Raw genomic sequence first — 21,109 nt, forward strand, 5'->3', positions numbered from 1 at the left:
CCCAATGAAAGTATCTTTGAATAAGCCCTGCGATTTTGAGTCGCATGGATCTCTGTTCTTAGTGTGTGTCTATAGCTAGCTGAATGAAAGTGAAAGAAAATTGCTGTCCTGTGTTTGTGTGCAAAGTTAGGTCATTGCTTTTTAAATTACTGCTTTTTTCCTGTTCCAATAGGAAAACATTGCAGGAAGATGAAAAAGAAAGTACACTGGAACCTGTAAATAAAATTAGACCTACTTAAAATATAGCTGGACTATATGGTGTGTGAGGATATGCTAAAAAAAAAAAAAAAAAAGGAAGTGATATCTATGTGATATGCAGTTCCTTTTTTAAAAAGTACAGCTGTAGGATGAGCTGCTCTGTGGTGCAGTGGAAAACTGAGGTGTGAAGCCCAAAATTGAAACAGTGGAATGTTGTTACTCTGGATGTCTCCGAATGATTTGATCTTTTCTTGCATGAATTAATCTTTGCAGGGACTCAGTAGCTTCCTTTTTAGTAAATTCTGTCTTACAGCACACTAAAAACCCCCCCACAAATTGTTTATGCAAGACTGGTTTGTATTTCCCTGTGTAATTGAGGCATTGGGCTGTTCAGAGTAGATTGAGGTTAAAAAATAAAAGAAAAAAGGTAAAAAGGGTAGTTTTGGAAGGTGTTCCTGCTTTGTAGAGCACGATAATAACATGAAAAGTTAATATTAGGGAATAAAGTTAATTGAACAAAACCTTGTGATCATAATATTTATTGTAGTTAAATAGCTCTTACCTTTCAGTTGGGTTTGAAGATCAAAAGAATTGCATAGGCAGAGTAAGGGATTTTATTTTTTGTAACAGCTTGGATTAAAAGTAAATCTTAGAGTAAGTGGGTTAAAAATGAGGCAATAGTGTCTAATAGATTTCATAACACATTGTGACTGACATCTGAAGTGCAGTAGATTTTCTGCTGAGAAAATAAAAGGGACAATGGAAAGAGAGGACAGTAGTGGATATGCTTTGTGTTTAAAAAAAACACAGCTTCAGCCAGGATGATCAGGTAATGATGGGAGTTAGCAAGGAGGGAGGAGAATACTTTTGTTTATTTGTTTACTGTTACTTTTCTAATCCACAGAAGAATCCAAAAGGAGTACAGATACTTTTTCTTCAGAAGTCAATGAACTGAGTGATGAGGAATATAAAACACCTCTTGCAACTCCTCCCAATACTCCACCACCAGAATCTAACACTAATAGTGGCATGAAAATGTCTGAGTTTACTGAACTAGAAATAAGTGAGGAGCATCTACAAGCAAACTTAATGAGTAAAAGAATGTATGAGAGATACACACTTTCATTTATGGACCTTCAGATCATGGTGGGCCGAGTGAAAGACAACTGGAAACATGTTCAAGATAGTGATGTGGGTCCAACTCATGTGGTAGAAAAATTCAATGTTCACCTGCAGTTGGAGCGCAGGTTGATTTACACGTCTGACCCAAAATACCCAGGAGCTGTCTTGTCTGGAAGTCTACCTGACTTAAAAATCCACATCAATGAAGACAAAATACTGGCTCTGAAGAACTGTTGTACGCAGCTGAGTACATCTGAAACTAAGTCTTCTGATGCCCTGCATTTAGGGAAAGATAAGATTTTTGCAGAGGTAGACCAGCTTGGCAGTTTACACGATTCTGTGATGAACCTAACCCAGAGTGTTGTGATGCTAGAGCAACACACCAGGGAAGTTCTTGTTGAGTCCCAGCTGCTTTTGGCTGAATTCAAAGTAAATTGTATGCAGTTGGGTGTTGAAAGTAATGGACGATACATCTCTGTACTCAAGGTTTTCGGCACCAATGCCCACTTTGTGAAAAGGCCATATGATGCAGAGGTGTCTCTGACTGTTCATGGCCTGCTACTAGTTGATACTATGCAAACATATGGAACGGATTTTGATCTTTTGATGGCTTCTCATAAGAATCTGAGTTTTGATGTGCCAACAGGAAGTCTTCGAGACAGCAGGGCTCAGTCTCCAGTTTATGGACCACATGAATCATATCCCATTGATGCAGCTAGTTTGGCAAAGAGATGCACTACAGCTTCAAGTACTTCATCTGGTAACAATGGAAAAGATCAAGAGTCCCTGATAAAATTAGAGTATCAGTTTGTGAGTGCTGAATGTCCATCAATGAATTTGGATTCCAGTCTGCAGGTGATCTCTGTACAGGTGAACAACCTGGATATCATCCTTAACCCGGAGACTATTGTTGAACTGATTTGCTTTCTCCAGAAATCTTTCCCGAAGGAGAAAGAAGATTCCAGTCCTCAGCCTTTAATAACTGACTTGGAAAAAGATTGGAGGGAACAGGAAACCTTCCAGTCAACTTACGTACAGAATACAGAGGTAGCAGTTGATATTCACTGGTTAAATATACTCCTCCTCAGGACAGTTGGCATGACAAATGGAGAAAAATATGGCAGAAAAATTGCAACAGCCAGTATTGGTGGCACCAAAGTCAATGTCTCCATGTGTAGTAAATTTGATGTAAATGGCTCTCTGGGATGCCTTCAGCTGATGGATCTAACACAAGATAGTGTTAAGAACCAGTATGTTGTCAGCATAGGGAATACAGTGAGGTATGAAAATCTCATTGGTGATGTAGATTATTTGGAATCTTTATTCTTCAGGCTTGATGATGGGAATAGCCTTCCAGATGCATTAAGTTTTACTTTCACAGAAAAGTCAAAAGAGGAATGTTCTCTGAACCTCAAAATGGCCTCTTTACACTACAACCACTCAGCTAAATTTCTGAAAGAACTAACTTTGTCAATGGATGAATTGGAAGAGAATTTCCGCAGCATGCTGAAAAGTGCAGCTTCAAAAGTTACCACAGTCTTGGCAACTAAAACTGCTGAATACAGTGAAATGGTTTCTTTGTTTGACACAACACCACGATCAAGAGATGTTGCCAACTTAGAAGATAATGAAGGCTATGCCTTTGGATTACAGCCACTCAAAATTGACACTATTAAGCTTATATTAAATGTAAACATTGAGTCACCGATAGTTTCCATACCTCGAAAGCCTGGTAGCTCTGAACTGCTTGTAGGTCATCTAGGACAAATATCCATTCAGAATTTTGTACCAGGAGAAGACGAATCTACAAGTGATAGACTGCAGGTTGAAATTAAAGACATTAAAATGTATTCTTTAAATAGCAACCAGTTTACAAGCAAGAAGGAACCTGCAATTGAAATATCTCATAGGCTGCATTCTTCTTCAGGTCCTGCTAATATTAGTAGCCAGGAGGAACCCCATTTTACTCGTCATGACTTCTTTGAATCATTACATAAAGGCCATGGTATGTTAATCAGAGAACTCTTAATTGTTTTAATATGAGTAGTGGATGGCACTAAAAATATTGACCATAGGTCTGTTGTATATTCTGTCTCACCCATCCTCCTGGAATACACTGCTCAATTTTAATTACAAAGGACAAGTTATTTTATTTATATCCATTATTAGTCTTCTAAACAAAAAATAGTGTCTTTCATGCAGAAGTTTAACGTAACATAGTTACATATACTTATTGTAGCATTTCTAAGAGATTCTGAGCAATTTAAGTAGGTACTATGTTACCTCTGTTGTATAGTCTTTACAGGATAGTCAATTCACCTACTATGATACTGTTTTAATTTGACTTTCTCTTAACAGCTTTCCACATTCTGAATAACACCACCATCCAGTTTAAATTGGAAAAGATACCACTAGAAAAAGATTTAACTTTTCCTCTGAGTAATGAAGACTTCGGAATATCAAGCATTATGAAGATTGAAGGGAAATTTGTTAACCCTCTTCAGGTTTAGTAATGCAGTATTTCCATTATCAATATAAAAGTGTTTCCCTGCATAGAAGATAAGTAGTTTTAGGCAAATATCTTCAGGTTTAATATGTTGGTAGTTGAGAAATCAGGTCCTTATACATGTGGATAAAAGAAACAGTCTTAAATCATAACATCAATGACCAAAATTTAATCTTGTTTTGGAGCATTTTAGACATCTTTATAAGTTAGTCTAACTTTTACTTACCATGAACACCTATCACAGAAGGAAAATGAATGTGTCACTGTCCAAATATGTTTATTTGCAGTTCTAGTAGAAACTAAGAATTAAAAAAGCCATTATCTCTAAAAAAATCTCTTCAGGAATTGAGATTTTAAATAGACAAAACTGAAACTTCTAAAGCTAAGGAGACAATGGCTAAGTAGAATCCATGTATTCCTCCATAATCTCAGCATGGTAAGTTAAGGCTAGTTTGTATGATGAGTTATTTTTAATTAACACTTTCCCTGGGAATACGAGGTATCATATTCTAGGATCCTGTATTGTATGTTTCCAGATTGTCATCTTGCAGAGTTAATACAGAACTGGTTTGATTCAGTTTTGCATTGTACCTTGTTCTGGATTATTTTTTACTTGTGGACAAATTTAAGATTTGTCTGGTTTGAAATTCCACAGCCTTTTCATTTGTGAGTTTTAAAATAATAGGTACAGATTTTATTAATATAGAGAGCTCTAATGTGAGGATTTTTTTTTTTTTTCCTACATTGTAGGTCGTGTTAGCAAAACATGTCTATGAGCAGGTCCTTCAGACTCTGGATAATTTAATTTACAGTGAAGACTTGAACAGATTTCCAACCACTTCTGTATCTTCAACTTGTCAAAGCTCTCCTTCAACATCACTTCCCAGTACAGGCACAGAATTCTCAAATGAATGGAAAGAAAATGGTTTATTCAGCCATTCTAGTTTTAATTCTGTTCCAAACAAGTTGGTAGCTATCAGGGAAACAAAATCTTTTACTCAGATTCAAGCAAACTTTCATATCTCAGAGCTCCAGGTGCAGTTAAGTGGTGACCTCACACTTGGTGCACAAGGCCTTGTCAGCCTTAAGTTTCAGGATTTTGATGTTGAGTTTGCTAAAGATCATCCTCAGACTTTGTCTATTCAGATTGCCCTGCGTTCTTTGCTGATGGAAGATCTTCTGGAGAAGAACCCAGACTCTTTGTACAAGAATCTCATGGTGTCCCGTGGAGCACCCAAGCCATCCAGTTTAGCACATAAGGAATATCTTTCCCAGTCTTGTCCCTCTGTATCCAATGTAGAGTATCCAGATATGCCCCGTTCCCTACCTTCCCATATGGAAGAAGCGCCTAATGTCTTTCAGCTGTACCAAAGACCAGTTTGGTCCTCCCGTAAGAAGCAAAAAGAAGATGCTGATTCCGAGTATCCTCTGACTCCACCTCCTTCTCCAACAGCAGACAGATCCAAGTTACCTTGTGGAAAAAGTAACTTTGATGATTCATTGGTTCATATCAATATATTTCTAGTGGATAGGAAACATCCTGAATTTTCTTCTCACTATAACAGACTTAACCGTAGTGTAGACGTTGATTTTAATTGTCTAGATGTCTTAATAACTTTGCAAACTTGGGTAGTGATACTGGATTTCTTTGGGATTGGATCCACTGCTGATAACCATGCTATGAAGCTGCAACCTGAAGATACTCAGCAGGCAGTCAAATCAGAAATAAATACCTTGTCAGCTTCTCAAGCCCAAGAGCCTGTAAACACTAAGCTGGATCTGAAGGTATACTTGAGATGCAAAATAGTAATTGGATTGTCTGTCATAAAACATGGTTTATAGGAACTTAAGGTGACATTTAACTCAGATGTTTTATAGTCTCATGGAGAAATGTGCATAAATTCAGAAACAGTAGATTTAAAGTTCAGAAACAGTAGATTAAAAGTGTGTGTAGATGTAGTTTAAAAACAAATGTGCAAAAATTACAGAAAAGCAAAACCTTTGCAGACTGCCTCCCTTGATCTGTGACCCTCAGATCTGTGGGTCAGCACTTGAAGGGGTGCTGAAGTAAGAGTTCTCCATGTTCATCAGTGGAGCTGTTATGGGTAGAGTTTGACACCCCCCAGTCCTCATCCTGTCTGCTCTGTGCCTAAGAGTCTGGGGTGTCTAAGTCTGTGACTCTTCTTTCTCAGGATCATGCAGGGCATAGACTAACTGTGATCTCTTAAATGAGATGGCTACTTCAGTGTTACAGACGTGACATACTGAAATTGGCACTGTGCTGTTCTAGGTACTATACGGAGTTTATTTAAAAGCTATATGTTTTAGTAAGTATATAAACATATATGTCTATATACATATGTATAAATGTGTATATATACATTTAGTTATGTGTCTTTGCCAAGAGGTCCTGCAGTCTAACGTAAAAGTGACAAGTCTTGAAAGAGAAAAGGATGAAGTTAACAGTGCTAGGATTTGTTGATGACAATTCCGAGTTGCTTGGGAGACCTTTTAATGTGCAAGCAAGGAAGTATAAAGGTTCGCTTCCTCCAGTGTCTCCCAGTCAGCTAATTCTTGCTTGCCATTTATGTCTTGAAATGCAATTGTCTTGGAAAATAAAAAAGATAAAATGATTTTGCAGCTCTGAAGTCACATTGTTTAATACCAACCTGTTCCTTTCTGTTTGTGCAGGTCCATTCTTTATCATTAGTACTGAATAAAACAACTAGTGAGCTTGCTAAGGCCAGTGTGTCAAAACTTGCAGCTCACTTGGAAGTGATTGGTGAGTAGGTTGGATGGCTAAGGTTTTATGCCGCTTGAAGTAGAAGGAGGTGTGCACTGGTTTTGTGGTTTGAAATGGGGACTTTTCTAGAGCTGATTGGGGTTTTTGTGTGTTTGTTTCTGGGAAAGAGGCACATTCTCTTCCTGCTGCAGCTGCTTCTGCTATTTCAGGCTTGATTTTAAGTCCTTGCCTCCCTTCCAGTTGTCAAGTCCTTGATCATTTTAGTTGAGGTTGGCCAGGATTTTAGTACTTCACTTTCACAGAGCAGAACCAACAGTATTACTGTTTTAGAGGGGGAAAAAAGAGTTCTGTTTAAGTTTTCATGAATCAAATATATATGTAAAGCGTAGAGTTATGTTTGGGTTAATATAATCTTTGTAGCAAAAAGACATGATTTTCTTTGAACATGAGATTTAGTATTTCATTAATATGATTTAATTACTTGTAACATATTTATGCCACTAGCAGAGACTTTAGAGTTTTAGTACCTTATCTGTGCTTGAAGATACTAATTGCCTGCCTTTTGTTTTGCAGAGGGAGATTTAGCTGTGCAAGGAAGTATTGGCAGTCTGTCCTTAAGTGACCTTACAGCTCATGGAGAATTTTACAGAGAACGTTTCACTACAAGTGGAGAAGAAGCACTCATTTTCCAAGTCTTTAAGTATGAATTTAAACTTCTTGTTACTCAGTATTAGCACCATTAATTCCTGCTCCCCAGGAAAATCAAACCAAAACCCAGAAAACCCCACTAAAAACCAAATCCACAGCTGTCAGGTCTGCATGATTCTGCTTTGGATGCTTGTGACTTAAATGAGACTTTGAACATTTTAAGTCATAAACTTAAGACTTTTTAGCTAAAAAACTAAAAACTGTTTTTTTTATTTTGTCTAAAGCTCCTCTTGAAAGTATTTAGTTGATAGGTTGTTCCTAGATAAAATACTAAGTTGTTTTTTAAGTTGGAAAAGGTTTTCAACTGATGAAACAGATTTTCCATTGCTCCTTAATTTTGGAATTAAGGGTTTGCTGTTGTCATAGCATGCGCTTGAAGTTCTTCTACTTTATGTAAAGGAATTGTTCTTACTCTGTGACATTTCATGCTTTTCCACCCCCTCTTTCACCCGCTGGAATTAATCAGGTTAGAAATTATCCAAGTAATGTTAAGGAATTTACTTCAAATGTAACAGCACGCAGATTCTGAGTGGAATCTACGTAGTATCGTGCGCTACTTACCTTACACCATTCTTTAGATGTATGAAATCACCAAAGATATATTTGCTAGCTGTAGAGGTTAGAGGTACATTCCAAATGTAGCATTTTCATGTTTGCTTAATTAAAACTCAGTAGCACTTAAATATATGTAATTTAGAAATAATTAATATAAACCCAGGTTTTCACACTTTCAGTTGGAATAGTTTTCATTCTACACTGTGCCCATCAGTTATGTTCTCTGTATTACTATCTTTAATACAAAACAATAGCACTATTTGTAAAACCTGGCTAGGATAACTAGAGTTTGCTTTCAACCTTTATCAGATATGGGAGGCCAGATCCATTGCTGCAACGGGATTGTGATATTCGTGTCACGCTGCGGATGGCATCTGTTCAGTACGTGCACACTCAGCGTTTCCAGGCAGAGGTGGTGTCATTCATCCAACATTTTACTCAGCTTCAGGATGTCTTGGGACGGCAAAGAGCAGCAATTGAAGGACAAACAGTATGTCTGTTTTTTTCTGTTCTTTCCTCGTCTGTTTTTCACAGTTGAGTTGCAGTATAAGATTGATCTTAATGCATCAACTCGGGTGAGTTGAAATGATGAGGTTTTAGAGTTCTGATGTTGGTCGAGATTTCTAATACCCATCTTGTAGTTAAAAGATCTTATTTAGGAGTGTCCTACTGCTATTTGAAAGCATAGAATACCAATTTACACGTTACTGAAAACTGTGGCACTTGGGTCCTGCAGCATGCACCCATACAGGTATATTCCTTTTTGTGATGCTGGACAAAAAGGGCTTAAGGTTTTGCCTTTTTCTCCACTGTTCACCAGGTAGTTACAATACCCAAGGAGAGCCGAATGAGAAGTCTTTCTGTTCTACTCAGGTGTATGTCTTTGGTTAAGGGTGATGGCTGGTAGACTGAGAAAATCAGACGCCAAACTTCTGCATGATAGAGTAGATAAATAATCATGACAGTCATAGCCTGTTTTGTACAAAACCTAATGTGGCAGTGATGAATATAGTTGTCTTGTTCAGAAAGTCACTTCTCATAGTTGGAAGAAAGAGTTAATACTTGCCTATATTAGAATGCTTCATTGTGCATCAGGAAGTTTGATGCTGAAACACCTCTCTAAATTATGCTTTTTCCCCCTTTTATGAATATTTTGTCTTAAGTAGTCTTTAAGTAGTGAGCTAAGTAGCGTCTGTTCTGCCTCTTTGTGGTGATATTACACTTCACTCCATATTGCTGCACATACTACACATGAACTCAGTGCTAATCACTGTGAAATAATCACCCACTTCCTATACTTTAATGTTTATTTTTTGTACTGAATTTTTGCTCTTCCCAGGTAAGAGATAAAGCACAGCGAGCTTCACGAGTTCTTCTTGATATTGAGGCTGGTGCTCCTGTTCTGCTTATACCTGAGAGCTCAAAGTCTAATAGTCTTATTGTAGCTAATCTTGGAAAACTGAAAGTCAAGAACAGATTTCTGTTTGCGGGCATGCCGGGCACTTTTTCATTAAAGAACAAGGTAAGAACATTACTTCTTAATTTAGCAGCCTGGGTTTCTTTTTCTAGTTTTTGTGCATTTTGTTCCTATATCAAAATGGGAAATGATTCTTACGCTTTACTTTGTGCTACTAGTAGTGACCAGTCCATGCCAGTGTTCAGGGTAAGCTGCTGGACCCAGCCTGCTGCTGCTTGTACCCAGCTGCTCCCTTCTGCACCTTGGCTGGCTCACTGAAACCATCCAGGCAGGGGAAGGGGAGATGGTTCTGTGGAACTCAGTAGAACTGGCCGTATAAGGAGACAGGACGCAGCTGGGTACACGCCTAAAGGTGGGAGCATAACGGGCTTTCAGCTAACCCTATTTGGAAGCTGCTTCAACTCTCACCAGTGATATCTCAGCACTGGGAATGGCAGGAAATAGAGATCTGTATGGGGTGAGACTTCCTGGAACACACTGGAGAACAGAGTAAGTTTGGATTGTAATTTTTTTTTCTACTTTTAATGAAACTGAGCTTCTGTAGTTACTTTGACTATGTGAAATCTAATGAAAGGTTTCCAGTGAATGCCTGAAGGTAAGGCTAGACGCAGGACAGGGAATAGTTGGTGTTGCTGGTGGGGGATGCAGCCATGAAGTTTGGGGTAAGGAAGGTCCGTGTTGCTGGCTTTCTATATCTAACCTATGCAATATGGGTAGTTGCTCTGGGAACCCCCTAATCCCATTTTAAAGGGGGCAGAAATTAGGTAGACTAAACTGCTTCAGCAGGTTTGTGGTGTGTCTGTTACCTCCATCTGGTTTAAATATACCGGTCTTTGCTGTAAGAAAATCCTGGACTGTAATAGTAAGTGGTCTTCTGTACTCTAGTGTGCCAGTATGATTAAAGGTTTGTGGTAGATTCTTGAGTTAGAAGAAAGGATGTATGCATCGTAATTTTATTTCAACTTAAAAATATTGTGTTACTTAGCATTGTGGAAATTTCAGGGTTTGAAGTGGGTGGCATTTGATGTGGTTTTGGTGGGTTTTTTTTTCATTTTTTTTTCTCTGTCCTATGTTTATTTTTGAGGATTGGCTTTTACAAGGCAATGAATACAAGGATGCAGTTTTATTTGAGGTATTTTATGTCTTTAGAGTAGCTTTCAGGTGATCCTTGTTCATTAAAAAAGGAAATATTCTTGTGGAATTTAGCACTTCAGAAGTTCCTTTATACATTAAAAATGACATTTCTGTTCTAAAGACTGCTGAATTCTGTAAGAATAAGATTTAAATTTGCTGTGGTGTGCTCTTTATGCATGTCTGAGGAGCTATTAATTTGTATTTATTGCATAAATTGATGTATTTATAGATGATCTGGTGATTTTTCTTTGCATCTACTTTTCAATCTTGTCTTTACAATGTAAACTTAAATGTTAATGTCTTCAAATTCTTAATCTTAAAATCCTTGATCCTGGCTGCAATGAATTTTTCCAATGAATAATACTTGAAAACTACATAAGGCAAGTAAGATTAATAATTAAAAACCCAAGAGAAAGTTTATGGGTAAGGATTGTACAGTGCCATCAGAAGTTGGATACGGAAAGAAGGTGGGAAGTGGCAGTAACAATACTAGTGTCACAGGTAAAGGGGTCAATCCCAGAGTAAAGGGGCAAGTGGAACACTGAAGCCAAGTGACTGTTACCTGCTGGGGCATGTGAAGCTGAGTAAAATTGAAATATAAAGTTAATAAATTTAAATCAGGGCAGGCTAAATGAACCCTGAAACTGGCTCCAGAGTATAAACACAGTGTATAAGCTTGTTCCACAGATATTTTTTTGGTAAAATAAATTCCTAATGTTGATGGGACTATTTTACTAGTGAACTATATACTCTTTTTCTTTTCTTTTTTTTTTTGTGGGCATTTTAACAATAAGGGTAGAGATTTGTTCAATCTTAAACTTGGCTATTGCAGAGAAAATTTGGGACACATTTTGGTATGGTGACTGAAATATTTAAAGCATGTAAAATAACTTCATGTATTGAAGTATTTGTTCCCTTATTCTAATAAAATACTAAGTTGCTGACATGATCTTGCAGAAATGTCCTGTTTTCATCTTCTGAAGATGTTCTGAAAACCAGCTGTAAATATTTAACAGTCTTTATGCTACAGGAATGCTTGACATCTTGACAGCCATACCCTTCTATTTTGAATTCATTTCATTTATATGTTTGGAGTTTCTTTAATTTGTTCAAACCCCACTAGTTTTGAATTAATTTCTTATTGAAAGATTTCACAGGGTTCTTTTTAAAATGTTGCTGCAGTAAACTTTTTCTTCTGTTAGGGTTATAAGAAAAAACTTTGGCCATCTTTCTACAGTAAAAGATACTGGCATTCAAATAAAATACTTGTTATTTGATAGGAATTTGTTTCAACTTGAACCTGGGCGTATTGGTTTCTTAGAATTTAAATTAAAAATCTATTATTAATTACAAAACTACTTTTATTAGCAGGATTCAGTTCAATTTTCATCTCCTTTGGGAACTCCCAAACATAGCATGAAGAAAACAACAAGTGCTGATGAATCAAAAGTAGCAATGGAAGGATTGTTCATGAAAAAATCATCAGGAGCAAACATGTCTAAGCTGAAGAATGAACCTGTGCTGAATACACTGAGTAAGCAACAAGGGCAGCAACCAAAGCTCCCTGTTGTACCGAACCCTGACAGCCCAGGTGCGTGACAAACACTAGAAACCCTACATAGCTGCTCTTTTTTCCTTGTAAAATAATGCAGTGCAGTTTTGCTTGTATCTTATGTGGCACTGACAAAGTAAGGTTCTGGGTCTGAAAGTTGTAGGTTTAGAAAGAAATGACTTGTTAGTTTCAAGGTTGATTTTTGCAGCTTAATGGATTAGGGAATTGTAGTTCAGTTTCTGGAAGACCAGTTCTGCAATTTGGCCATGTTTTGACATGCATATTGCAGACATTTAAGGAGTACTGTTGGACTTTTAATTAAGAGTTTACATTTACCTGTGAGTGAGCTTGGTATCTGGTAGTTACAGATACTGATGAGTGTGAATAAAAAAGATTAAAGAAATGGAATAACTTCCAGGAGAAACTGTATTTGTTTTGTACAGATATTTTTAATTTTTTTTCTCTTTCTTTATGTGTTATCTCCTGTGCACTTGCAGAGGGTCACATCTGCCTCTTAGACTGCATTGTGGTTGATCTGCAGGACATGGACATATTTGCTGCAGAAAGATATCACAGAGGGTGTTCAAAGGCTGTGGAAGGTACTAAGGCAGACTTGAGCTTTCCATCCTACTTCGTGAGGCAAACAGGAGGAAGCTTATTGACAGAACCTTTCAGATTGAAGTTACAAGTAGAAAGAAACTTAGACAAGTGAGTGTAAAAACGATCACTTTATGTTGTCAGCCTAAACCCAGTGTTTTATTTGCCTGTTACTGTATTTAAATGTGTCACCTGCTAGTTTACAGCATCTTAAAATACTGATTTTTTTTTTCCTTTATTGCAGAGAGTTAAGTCATGCAGTTGCAGACATATCGATACATGGCAACCTGTCATCAGTCCATTGCACTCTGGATTTGAACAAGTATAAGCTGATAAGGGGACTGCTGGAGAACAACCTTGGGGAGCCTATAGAAGAGTTCATGCGGCCTTATGACTTGCAGGATCCAAAAATTCATGTAAGAGGAACTCTATGCAGTAGAAATTCTGTCTTGAAATGTCAGGGGTATTTGTTTGGTCTTTGTGGCAGGCTTCTCACCTAAAACTTAAAAAAAGCACCCTAAATTTTAGAAACCACTTACCTGTTTTAATAATAGAAGGTACCAGAAATAGTTTGAAAGAATTGTTGGCTTTTTGGGGTTTTTTTAGGGAATAATGATGATGTTTTAAGAACAAAGAAACTCTAGAACAGTAGTGTGAAACCGGATTAACTTCAAGTTGAAGGCCACACCGTTGTGAAATGTAACTTTGACCCAGCAATGGTTAATGAAGCTCTTTGAAGGAGAAAGATACAGCAGCTCTTTGTCTGAAATAACAACATTTAGTTGAGAAATGAAAGTTAAACAGGTGGTTTTAAAAGGAATGTGGGTGTTTTCCACTTTCAGACAGTTCTGAGTGGAGAAGTGTATACTTCTATGTCATTCCTTATCGACATGGTTAATGTGAGCTTGGAACTCATGGATCCAAAAGGGAAGGATGGATGCAGCTCTTTAGCCAGGTATGAATTCTGTTGTTACTGAATACCTAATCCTGAATAATACGCTACTCTGAGAGACTGTAGGACAGGAGTTAACGTAATACATGAAATTATGGTTTAATAATGCAATGAAACTGAATTTTTTAATCAGAGTCCAGATTGAGAGTTTCAGATGACCTGAAGGATGGAAGTGAATGGCACTGGTCAAAAGATACTGTGCCTTTTAAGTTCCTTCAAATCAGAGTTTAGTTTAGTTATCAGTTGACTTACCCAAGGCAAATGGAATTATATTTAAGAAAATGTTGAGAGATAATCTTAAAAACCCCAGACTTCTGCTGTGTTGTTTTGTTGGGTTTTTTTAATCCAGAAGGTTCTGTATCAGTGGGAAATATTACCTACAGTATAGATCTACTCTCTGTCTCTGACATGAGGTGCGATTGTAGTTGGTTTAGAAAATATGTAAATGGAAGATATTGGCAGTATACTATGCACGTTTAAAACAAGGTACTTCTAGAAATTAATGAGCTACAGGACTCTTAAATACATTGTCTTGCTTTTTACTCTCCTAGGTTTGATTTCAAGAAATCCAAGTTGCTTTTTGAAAGCTCTTCAAATGGAACAAAGTCTGTAAATTTGGTTTCTCATTCCATGATGGCATTTGACACACGTTACGCTGGACAGAAGGTTGCTACGGGCACACCAAATGTATTCAACTGCATCTTTCAGTCATCAAAGAACACCAGTAGTCCAGGAGCAATCCAGATCGAATTGCATTTCAGGTTGGTAATCTTGGGATTTATGTGTTTGTTTTTAAATAATGACATAGTTGATCAGGTTTGTCCTGTTCTTAATATAGCAGTTATTAATGTAGACAAACCTGCTGGCAATGTATTCAAATCTGAAGACTCTTTTGGGGTGGTCAGTGGTGCTCAATAGACTGAAATCTGCAGTTATTCATTATCTAAAGGTTGTTGGATTTTTTTAAATTTCCCCCCTCCCCTCATTACAGTAAACTTTAGGTTTGAATGTGTAGTAAATCAGATGAAGTTCTGGCCTACTAGAATCAGCAGTGCTTAAAGTCTGCCCTATCACTTACATGCTTGCATATTAAAAATAATATAATATGATTTTATATGTTTGTTGTGGTTTAAACCCAGTCAGGTAACTTGTTCACTCACTCCCAGTGAGTGGTGCCGAGCTGACAACAATCGAGGTCCGTGTCCCCCCCCCACAGGGGTTCTCCCCCTCCCCACTCCCGGAGGAACGGGGAGGAGGATCGAAAAAAGTGCAACTCCCACGGGTTGAGACAAGAACAGTCCAGCAACCAATGTACAGCACAAATCACCACCGCTACTATCAACTACAACAATGATAAGGGAAAATAACAAGGGAAGAGAATACGATACCACCGGCCAAGAAAACGAGTTCCACCCGGAAGCCCGTGTCCTTCCGGGTAACTCCCAGTCACCCCCCACCCCGGCCATGATGTGCTGTGGTATGGAATACCTCCCTGGCTAGCCCGGGTCAGGCGCCCCGTCTCTGCTTCCTCCCGGCTTCCCCTCCTCCCTGGCAGAGCATGAGCCTCACAAAGTCCTTGGTCAGGGTAAACATCACTTAGCAACAACTGAAAACATCGACTTCACCAACACTGTTCTCAGGCTGGAAGTCAAAACACAGCACTGCACCAGCTACCACAAAGGAAAAAACATGACTGCTACTGCTGAACCCAGGACAATGTTTCACAAAAGCTTTTTCCCAGTAGATGTCACAGTTGCCTTTCTGAGAGAATGAATTAAGTACAGAAATGGCACCTCTTTCACAAGACGGTTTCTACATTCACTTCTGTATTCTGTCCTACCCTGTTTGTTTTTCCTTATCCAGATCCCGTAGAATGCTTAAAGGCACAACAGTGGATATCTATTCTGTTCTAATTTGTTATTGAAACCAGGAATACATTGTCAGTATTTAACTGTAACAACATGGTGTTCTGTTGAATGATGTTAACAAGCAAAGAAGAGGGGGAAGTGATATGGCTAGAGACATGGCTTTTTGCCTTTTATCACTCTCACTGACCAAACGCAGTATTCTAACTCTTTTATAATACCTTCTGAAGCAGTTGCAGGAGTAGCATAAGAAAAAATCTGTGAACTATTTTAGTCCAGTAGAAAATCTTGGAAGATATTTGTTCATAAAAAAACAACCAAACAAACTTCAGGCAACTGAGAGAAATTTGTTGTAAAGTTTTAGAGAATGCCTGATGGTTTTGAGTACTTCATAAGTGTGTGTACAGAAAGACACCCAAGATTTTTATTTGAATGGAACTAAAATGCAATAGGATTTTAAAAAAAAAACAACAAAACAAAAACCAAACAAAAAACTGGAATGGTTTTGGTGTAACTGATGATCCAGTAACTGCCTAGATTGGAGGTTAGCTTACCTAGTACATCGTAATCTGGTTATGGGTGATAGTTTCAGAGATTTTCTTCCTAACTGTTATGTTTTTAAATTTTAGCCACATAAGCATGTGTTAGGTTTTTACTGGTGAGAGCATCCCTGGCACTAGATGTAAGCTTTTGCAGAGCTCAGTGATAGTGTTATACTGGCTTGTGCCCTTTGGAAATCTCCTGTAGAGCCAGGGAGGGTTAAAGGCTTTTACTGTAGGAAGCAGTGCAGGCAGGCTGGTTCTCACAAAGGAACCACAGTCTTTAGAGATTTTATAGTTCAGAGTGTGGTGGGTATAAAATTGTTTCATGGTATTTAAGCACGTAGGTTTTTTCCCAGTTAGCATGACCAAATATAATTGGTATTCTATCTAGAGAATGAAACCAATCTCTTTTATTCCCCCTAGCCAGATACTCAAAATGGGATGCTAAAAGTTCAGTAAGGCTGGCTAGCATTTTTTCTGGATGACAAAGCAGCTTCCTGTGCTGCAGAATGTTGTCAGGGTGTGAGAGGAAACACATTGTACATCTAATGCTTTAGAGGGATATGGAGCCAGGTCTGAATTTCACAGGCAGTACGTTAGGTTTGATACTGAACAGATGTAAAACAATACTAAAAAGATCAGTTTTAAAATTGCAGGCTTTGCAAAGTAACACTGATAATGTCAATGTATTAAAGGAACTTTTGTAAGTTAATTTCTTGTTGCATAGCTTTTCAGCTTATCTTTTGTATCATTAGAGCTTTGAATTCATGCAGTTAATATCTCTTGTGTTTCTGTGGGTGCAGCGACTTGATGTATTTCAATCTGTTTAAATATATATATGGTTTCCAAAGGCCAGACACTCTGTAAATTAAATATATCGCTACAAAGTTCCATGTAGTTCTTACTTGCTAAATACTGATAGTTTTCTCCACCATTTTAAATATATGGAAGTTCATATGTATCCTTCTCTCTTCCTAAAAGGTCTACAAAGGATTCCTCCAGTTTCACAGTTGTTCTGAACAATCTTCGTGTATTTCTGATCTTTGACTGGTTGTTACTTGTTCATGACTTCTTATATACCCCTGGAGATACCAAAAAGCGGGAAACTCACCATTCTTCCTGGCAGCGAACTTACAGCAGTGAGACAACTGTAGTTCCCAAAGCAGTGAAAAGTGGAGTAGTTACAAAGCGTTCATCACTGCATGTGTCTACAGAAAAACAACTGGAAGTAAAGGTTAATGTGACAGGTAAATGTATTCTTTCCTAGTGCCTTTCTTAGGAGCTTTTCTGATAAGAAGCCATGTGCTAGTGGAAAAACAGGTCAGTTAAAGGACCTGCTACAAATGCTTAAAATACCTTAGTGGTATTTCCAATTGCCTTGTTGATTATTTGACATTTTGTTTTGTTAAGGGACCGAATTTGTGGTTGTTGAAGACATGTCTTGTTTTGATACCAGTGCCATTATTTTGAAGGGGACAACCGTTCTCACTTATAAGCCCAAGTTGTTGGATCGTCCTTTCTCTGGTAGTTTGTTTGGCATTGAGGTAAGAAGAAATCAATTAGGTTTTGTAAAACACCTAAAATTAGAGGAGATTGTGAAGATACTTCACTATAAATATATATGATGACTTTTGAAATAGGAATTCTGAGTACGCAAAGTGACCTTGCATCCTCTTCAACAGAGCAGGACCAGAGTTGGAGTGCTACAGCCAGCCTTGGGGAAACAGCGCTGAAGAAGCTGTGAATAAGTGAAGAGAAAGCAATAAGAGCATTCAGAATTGAGGGTTACGTAGTGTGTATAGGGAGAGTTTAAAAGACCTTGCTTGGAAGAAGAGGCTGGGCAGAGATAGAGTGGGGTTAAGTTTAGCATTAAAGGGAATATCTGGTTACATACCAGAATCTCTTTTCCAGAACTTACAGCACAGCTGGGCACTGGAAGAAATTGTCTGGAGAAGTTTTGGAATTTGCTGTCTTAAAGTTTGCTCTGTAGAAAGCAGTTTGTTCATGGCTATAGTCATGTTTCGTGATAGTATTTGATTCTGAGGTTCTTGCTAGACCTTTTCTCTCACTTCCTAATTTTTTTAAACCCATTTCTAATTTGTAGGTGTTTTCATGCCGGTTAGGAAATGAGCAAAAGACTGCACTGTCAATCATTGATCCAGTACAAATTCAGCTGGAGCTTGTTGGGAATGCTTCCTACCCAAGTGGTTCAGGTCTGTTGGATGCTTTCAATAGTGAGGATTTTCCTCCTGTTCTAGAGGTGAGATTAAAATACCTGAATAAAACTGCATGCAATAGAGGATACTAGACCATGATCTTGCACAGACTACTTTCAAATGCATAAGAAAAGAGTAAGACAGATTTTTGCTCAAGTGGAAAAGGCAAAGAAGTAACCATGCAGAAAGTGCACTTAGTGGTAAGGAGCAAGGGATTTCTGGGATATATTATGGAGATTAGTAGTGGGGAAAAAAGTAGGCTGACATGTTAGATAGTTACTAATACCTGAAAGAAAAGGTTTTGTGGTCTGTATCTCAGTGCTTATTAGAGGGGAATCTTTTTTTACCATTATACCAAAGAATTTTTATTTTTTTTTTTCGCTCACAAAGTATCACAGTATCACAGTGTGCTAGAGATTGGAAGGGACCTCGAAAGATCATCTATTCCAATCCCCCTGCCGGAGCAGGAACACCTAGATAATGTTACACAGGAATGTGTCCAGGCGGGTTTTGAATGTCCCCAGGGAAGGAGACTCCACAACCTCCCTGGGCAGCCTGTTCCACTGACACAAGCTTTTAGTTGTTAGTAAATAATAATAAGCTTGGTAATTTTATTACTGGAGGTTTAAAACAGTGTGGTCATCAGATTCTAATACTAAATTTTGTCTTCCTTTGTGAAAAACTTCGTTAATATTTGAAGCATACAAGAAAAATATGTAGAAAAGGGTAACTGAATCTTATTTTCTAATTTTCCATTTAGATTCACTTGCAAGCACTGGATATCAGACTGTCCTACAATGATGTTCAACTGTTCCTGGCAATTGCAAAGTCAATTCCTCGACAGACTAGTGCAGCTATGCCTGAGACAACTGCTGAAAATACTGCTAACCCTTCCAGTTCAGCACTGGTGAATGAAACTTCCTCCTTGACACATGAAAACAGAGATACATCCAAACGTGTGCTGGATCCTGTTCTTGGTATGTTTGTAACTGCTGGAGTGAAGTTTTTTTTATATCTGAAGGAGGTTTCCGCTGTGTGAAGCTAGACTATATGCTTAACACAAAAGATGTTGATATCTTCATGTGTAAAGGCCTTCATTAATTTGAATTATCAACGATAACATTGTGATGATACTGTTTTAAAAAGTAGGGGGGGTTGTTGTTTTTTTCTTTTTGCAGCATGACAGTGGGTTGTTTTACAGTTTATTTAGCATCGCTTGTCAGTGTAAATCATCATGGAGTACTTCATATGTAGCAATGATTTGAAGCGGGAGAGGGGCTACCTCTTCAAACACAGTAAACTGATCGTGAAGTGGAAAGCATCACAATTACTTGTTAACCTCTTTAGCAGTCTTTGACATGATTTTTTACAAACAAATTTACAAATACTGTGTGTGGTCAGAACCACTGTCTGACAATAGTGAGAACACACACTAGTGAAAAGGCTTCTTTGTGACTGCACTGGAGAGTTGTGTAGGGAGTTCCAGGTAATTATGTTCTGAATGAAGAGTTGGTTTACAAAATTGTAGTCCCAAGTTAAATTCATGGAGTGCATTGGCTTCCTGTAGGAGAATAAAAATAGCTCATGTACTCCAGAATATCAGCATACCAGGTTGGGGGGTTCTGTTTTAGCTTTATTTTTTCAAAGCAGTACTGACTCATATGCTTTTTCTACAATTGTAATCTTATACAAACTACCCCTATTTTTCATACAGATGTAGCTTGATTTTAGAAATGAGCACCAGTAGATAACTGTCATGGATTTATGGTTATTTAATTGTTCAATTACAGAGGTGCAGCTGGCTCGGCTCCAGGAGTTGGGATTCAGTATGGAAGACTGTCGTAAAGCTCTTTTGATCTGCCAAGGTAACTTCAAATAATCTCAACTGGCCTTGCAGACTGCCTGACTTCCAACTAAGTAAAAACTTTCAGACTGTAAAGTAGCTGACACACAGGCAGTATTTCCTTCTCCTGTTTACTTTGGCTGTGTGTTGGCATGTAATCTTAAGCATTTTCATTTTTCCATTCTATTGCTGTGTAGAACCTACACCTGAAGGATTCTTCTTACTTTTGGGATGTCATATTGTCGTGGTTTAAACCCAGTCAGGGAGCTCGTTCACTCACTTCCCCCCACTTCTTGCTTCCCCCTACTCCCAGAGGGACAGAGAGTCAAAAAGAATGCAACTCCCACGGGTTGAGATAACAACAGTTTAGTAACTAAGGTATAACACAAATCACTACTGCTACCACCAATGATAATAATGATAAAGGAAATAACAAGGGAAGAGAATACAACACCTCACCACCAGCCAACCAATAACTCACCCCCCCCAGCCCGACCAAACACCCACTGATACCTCCTCCAACCCCGCAGTCCCAGCCCTTCTGGCTCACTCCCAATTACATACTGGGCATGACAATGCTGTGGTATGGAATACCTCTTTGGCTAGCTTGGATCAGGTGTCCTGTCTCTGCTTCCTCCTGGCTTCCCCTCCTCCCTGGCAGAGCATGAGGCTCACAAAGTCCTTGGCCAAACGAAAACATCCTTGTTATCAGCTCTGTTCCTGAGTTGAAAGTCAAAACGCTGCACTGCACCAGCTACCAAGAAGGAGAAAAATGACTGCTACTGCTGAACCCAGGACACATATGTGGAGTGTTAGAGTGTATTTTTGTCTGGGGGTTGGATTGTTGTTTTGGGGCTTTGGGTTTGTTTTTTTTCTTTTATGGTATACCTATTTCTTGCTATCATCCACCTCTTTCTCCTTAGAGCATGTGTTTTCATCTCTCCTTTCTGAATTATATATTTTATCTATTTCTACATGTAATACATGAAAAGAGATGGAGCTTTAGCACAAGTGACTTTAGCACTGTCATGTTTCCCACCTTCTTTATAGGCATTCATAGTATTAATATAGCTTTATATTATGTTGCCACTCAGTGTGC

The 21,109-nt window shown here is 38.2% G+C and overlaps 1 protein-coding gene across 3 annotated transcripts in view; it reads left to right on the forward strand.

Annotated features, from left to right (window-relative positions):
- The window catches only part of VPS13D (vacuolar protein sorting 13 homolog D), a 108,665-nt gene that overhangs the window by 16,555 nt on the left and 71,001 nt on the right, over nucleotides 1-21,109 (forward strand). For 2 of the 3 annotated variants that reach the window (XM_062622819.1, XM_062622820.1), the window contains 17 exons: nucleotides 1,103-3,325; nucleotides 3,679-3,824; nucleotides 4,577-5,611; nucleotides 6,518-6,608; nucleotides 7,143-7,269; nucleotides 8,142-8,322; nucleotides 9,172-9,354; nucleotides 11,812-12,034; nucleotides 12,493-12,703; nucleotides 12,837-13,008; nucleotides 13,435-13,547; nucleotides 14,096-14,305; nucleotides 16,933-17,198; nucleotides 17,362-17,495; nucleotides 18,056-18,211; nucleotides 18,928-19,144; nucleotides 19,958-20,032. In XM_062622819.1, the coding sequence (XP_062478803.1) occupies nucleotides 1,103-3,325; nucleotides 3,679-3,824; nucleotides 4,577-5,611; nucleotides 6,518-6,608; nucleotides 7,143-7,269; nucleotides 8,142-8,322; nucleotides 9,172-9,354; nucleotides 11,812-12,034; nucleotides 12,493-12,703; nucleotides 12,837-13,008; nucleotides 13,435-13,547; nucleotides 14,096-14,305; nucleotides 16,933-17,198; nucleotides 17,362-17,495; nucleotides 18,056-18,211; nucleotides 18,928-19,144; nucleotides 19,958-20,032 (5,763 nt within the window). The remainder of the gene's footprint in view (nucleotides 1-1,102; nucleotides 3,326-3,678; nucleotides 3,825-4,576; nucleotides 5,612-6,517; nucleotides 6,609-7,142; nucleotides 7,270-8,141; nucleotides 8,323-9,171; nucleotides 9,355-11,811; nucleotides 12,035-12,492; nucleotides 12,704-12,836; nucleotides 13,009-13,434; nucleotides 13,548-14,095; nucleotides 14,306-16,932; nucleotides 17,199-17,361; nucleotides 17,496-18,055; nucleotides 18,212-18,927; nucleotides 19,145-19,957; nucleotides 20,033-21,109) is intronic. The other variant, XM_062622821.1, reaches the window with a different exon arrangement.

This window comes from Pezoporus occidentalis, unplaced genomic scaffold, assembly GCF_034315485.1.
Source record: "Pezoporus occidentalis ecotype Australia unplaced genomic scaffold, CSIRO_AGI_Poc_V1 ctg249, whole genome shotgun sequence".
Lineage (NCBI taxonomy): Eukaryota > Metazoa > Chordata > Aves > Psittaciformes > Psittacidae > Pezoporus > Pezoporus occidentalis.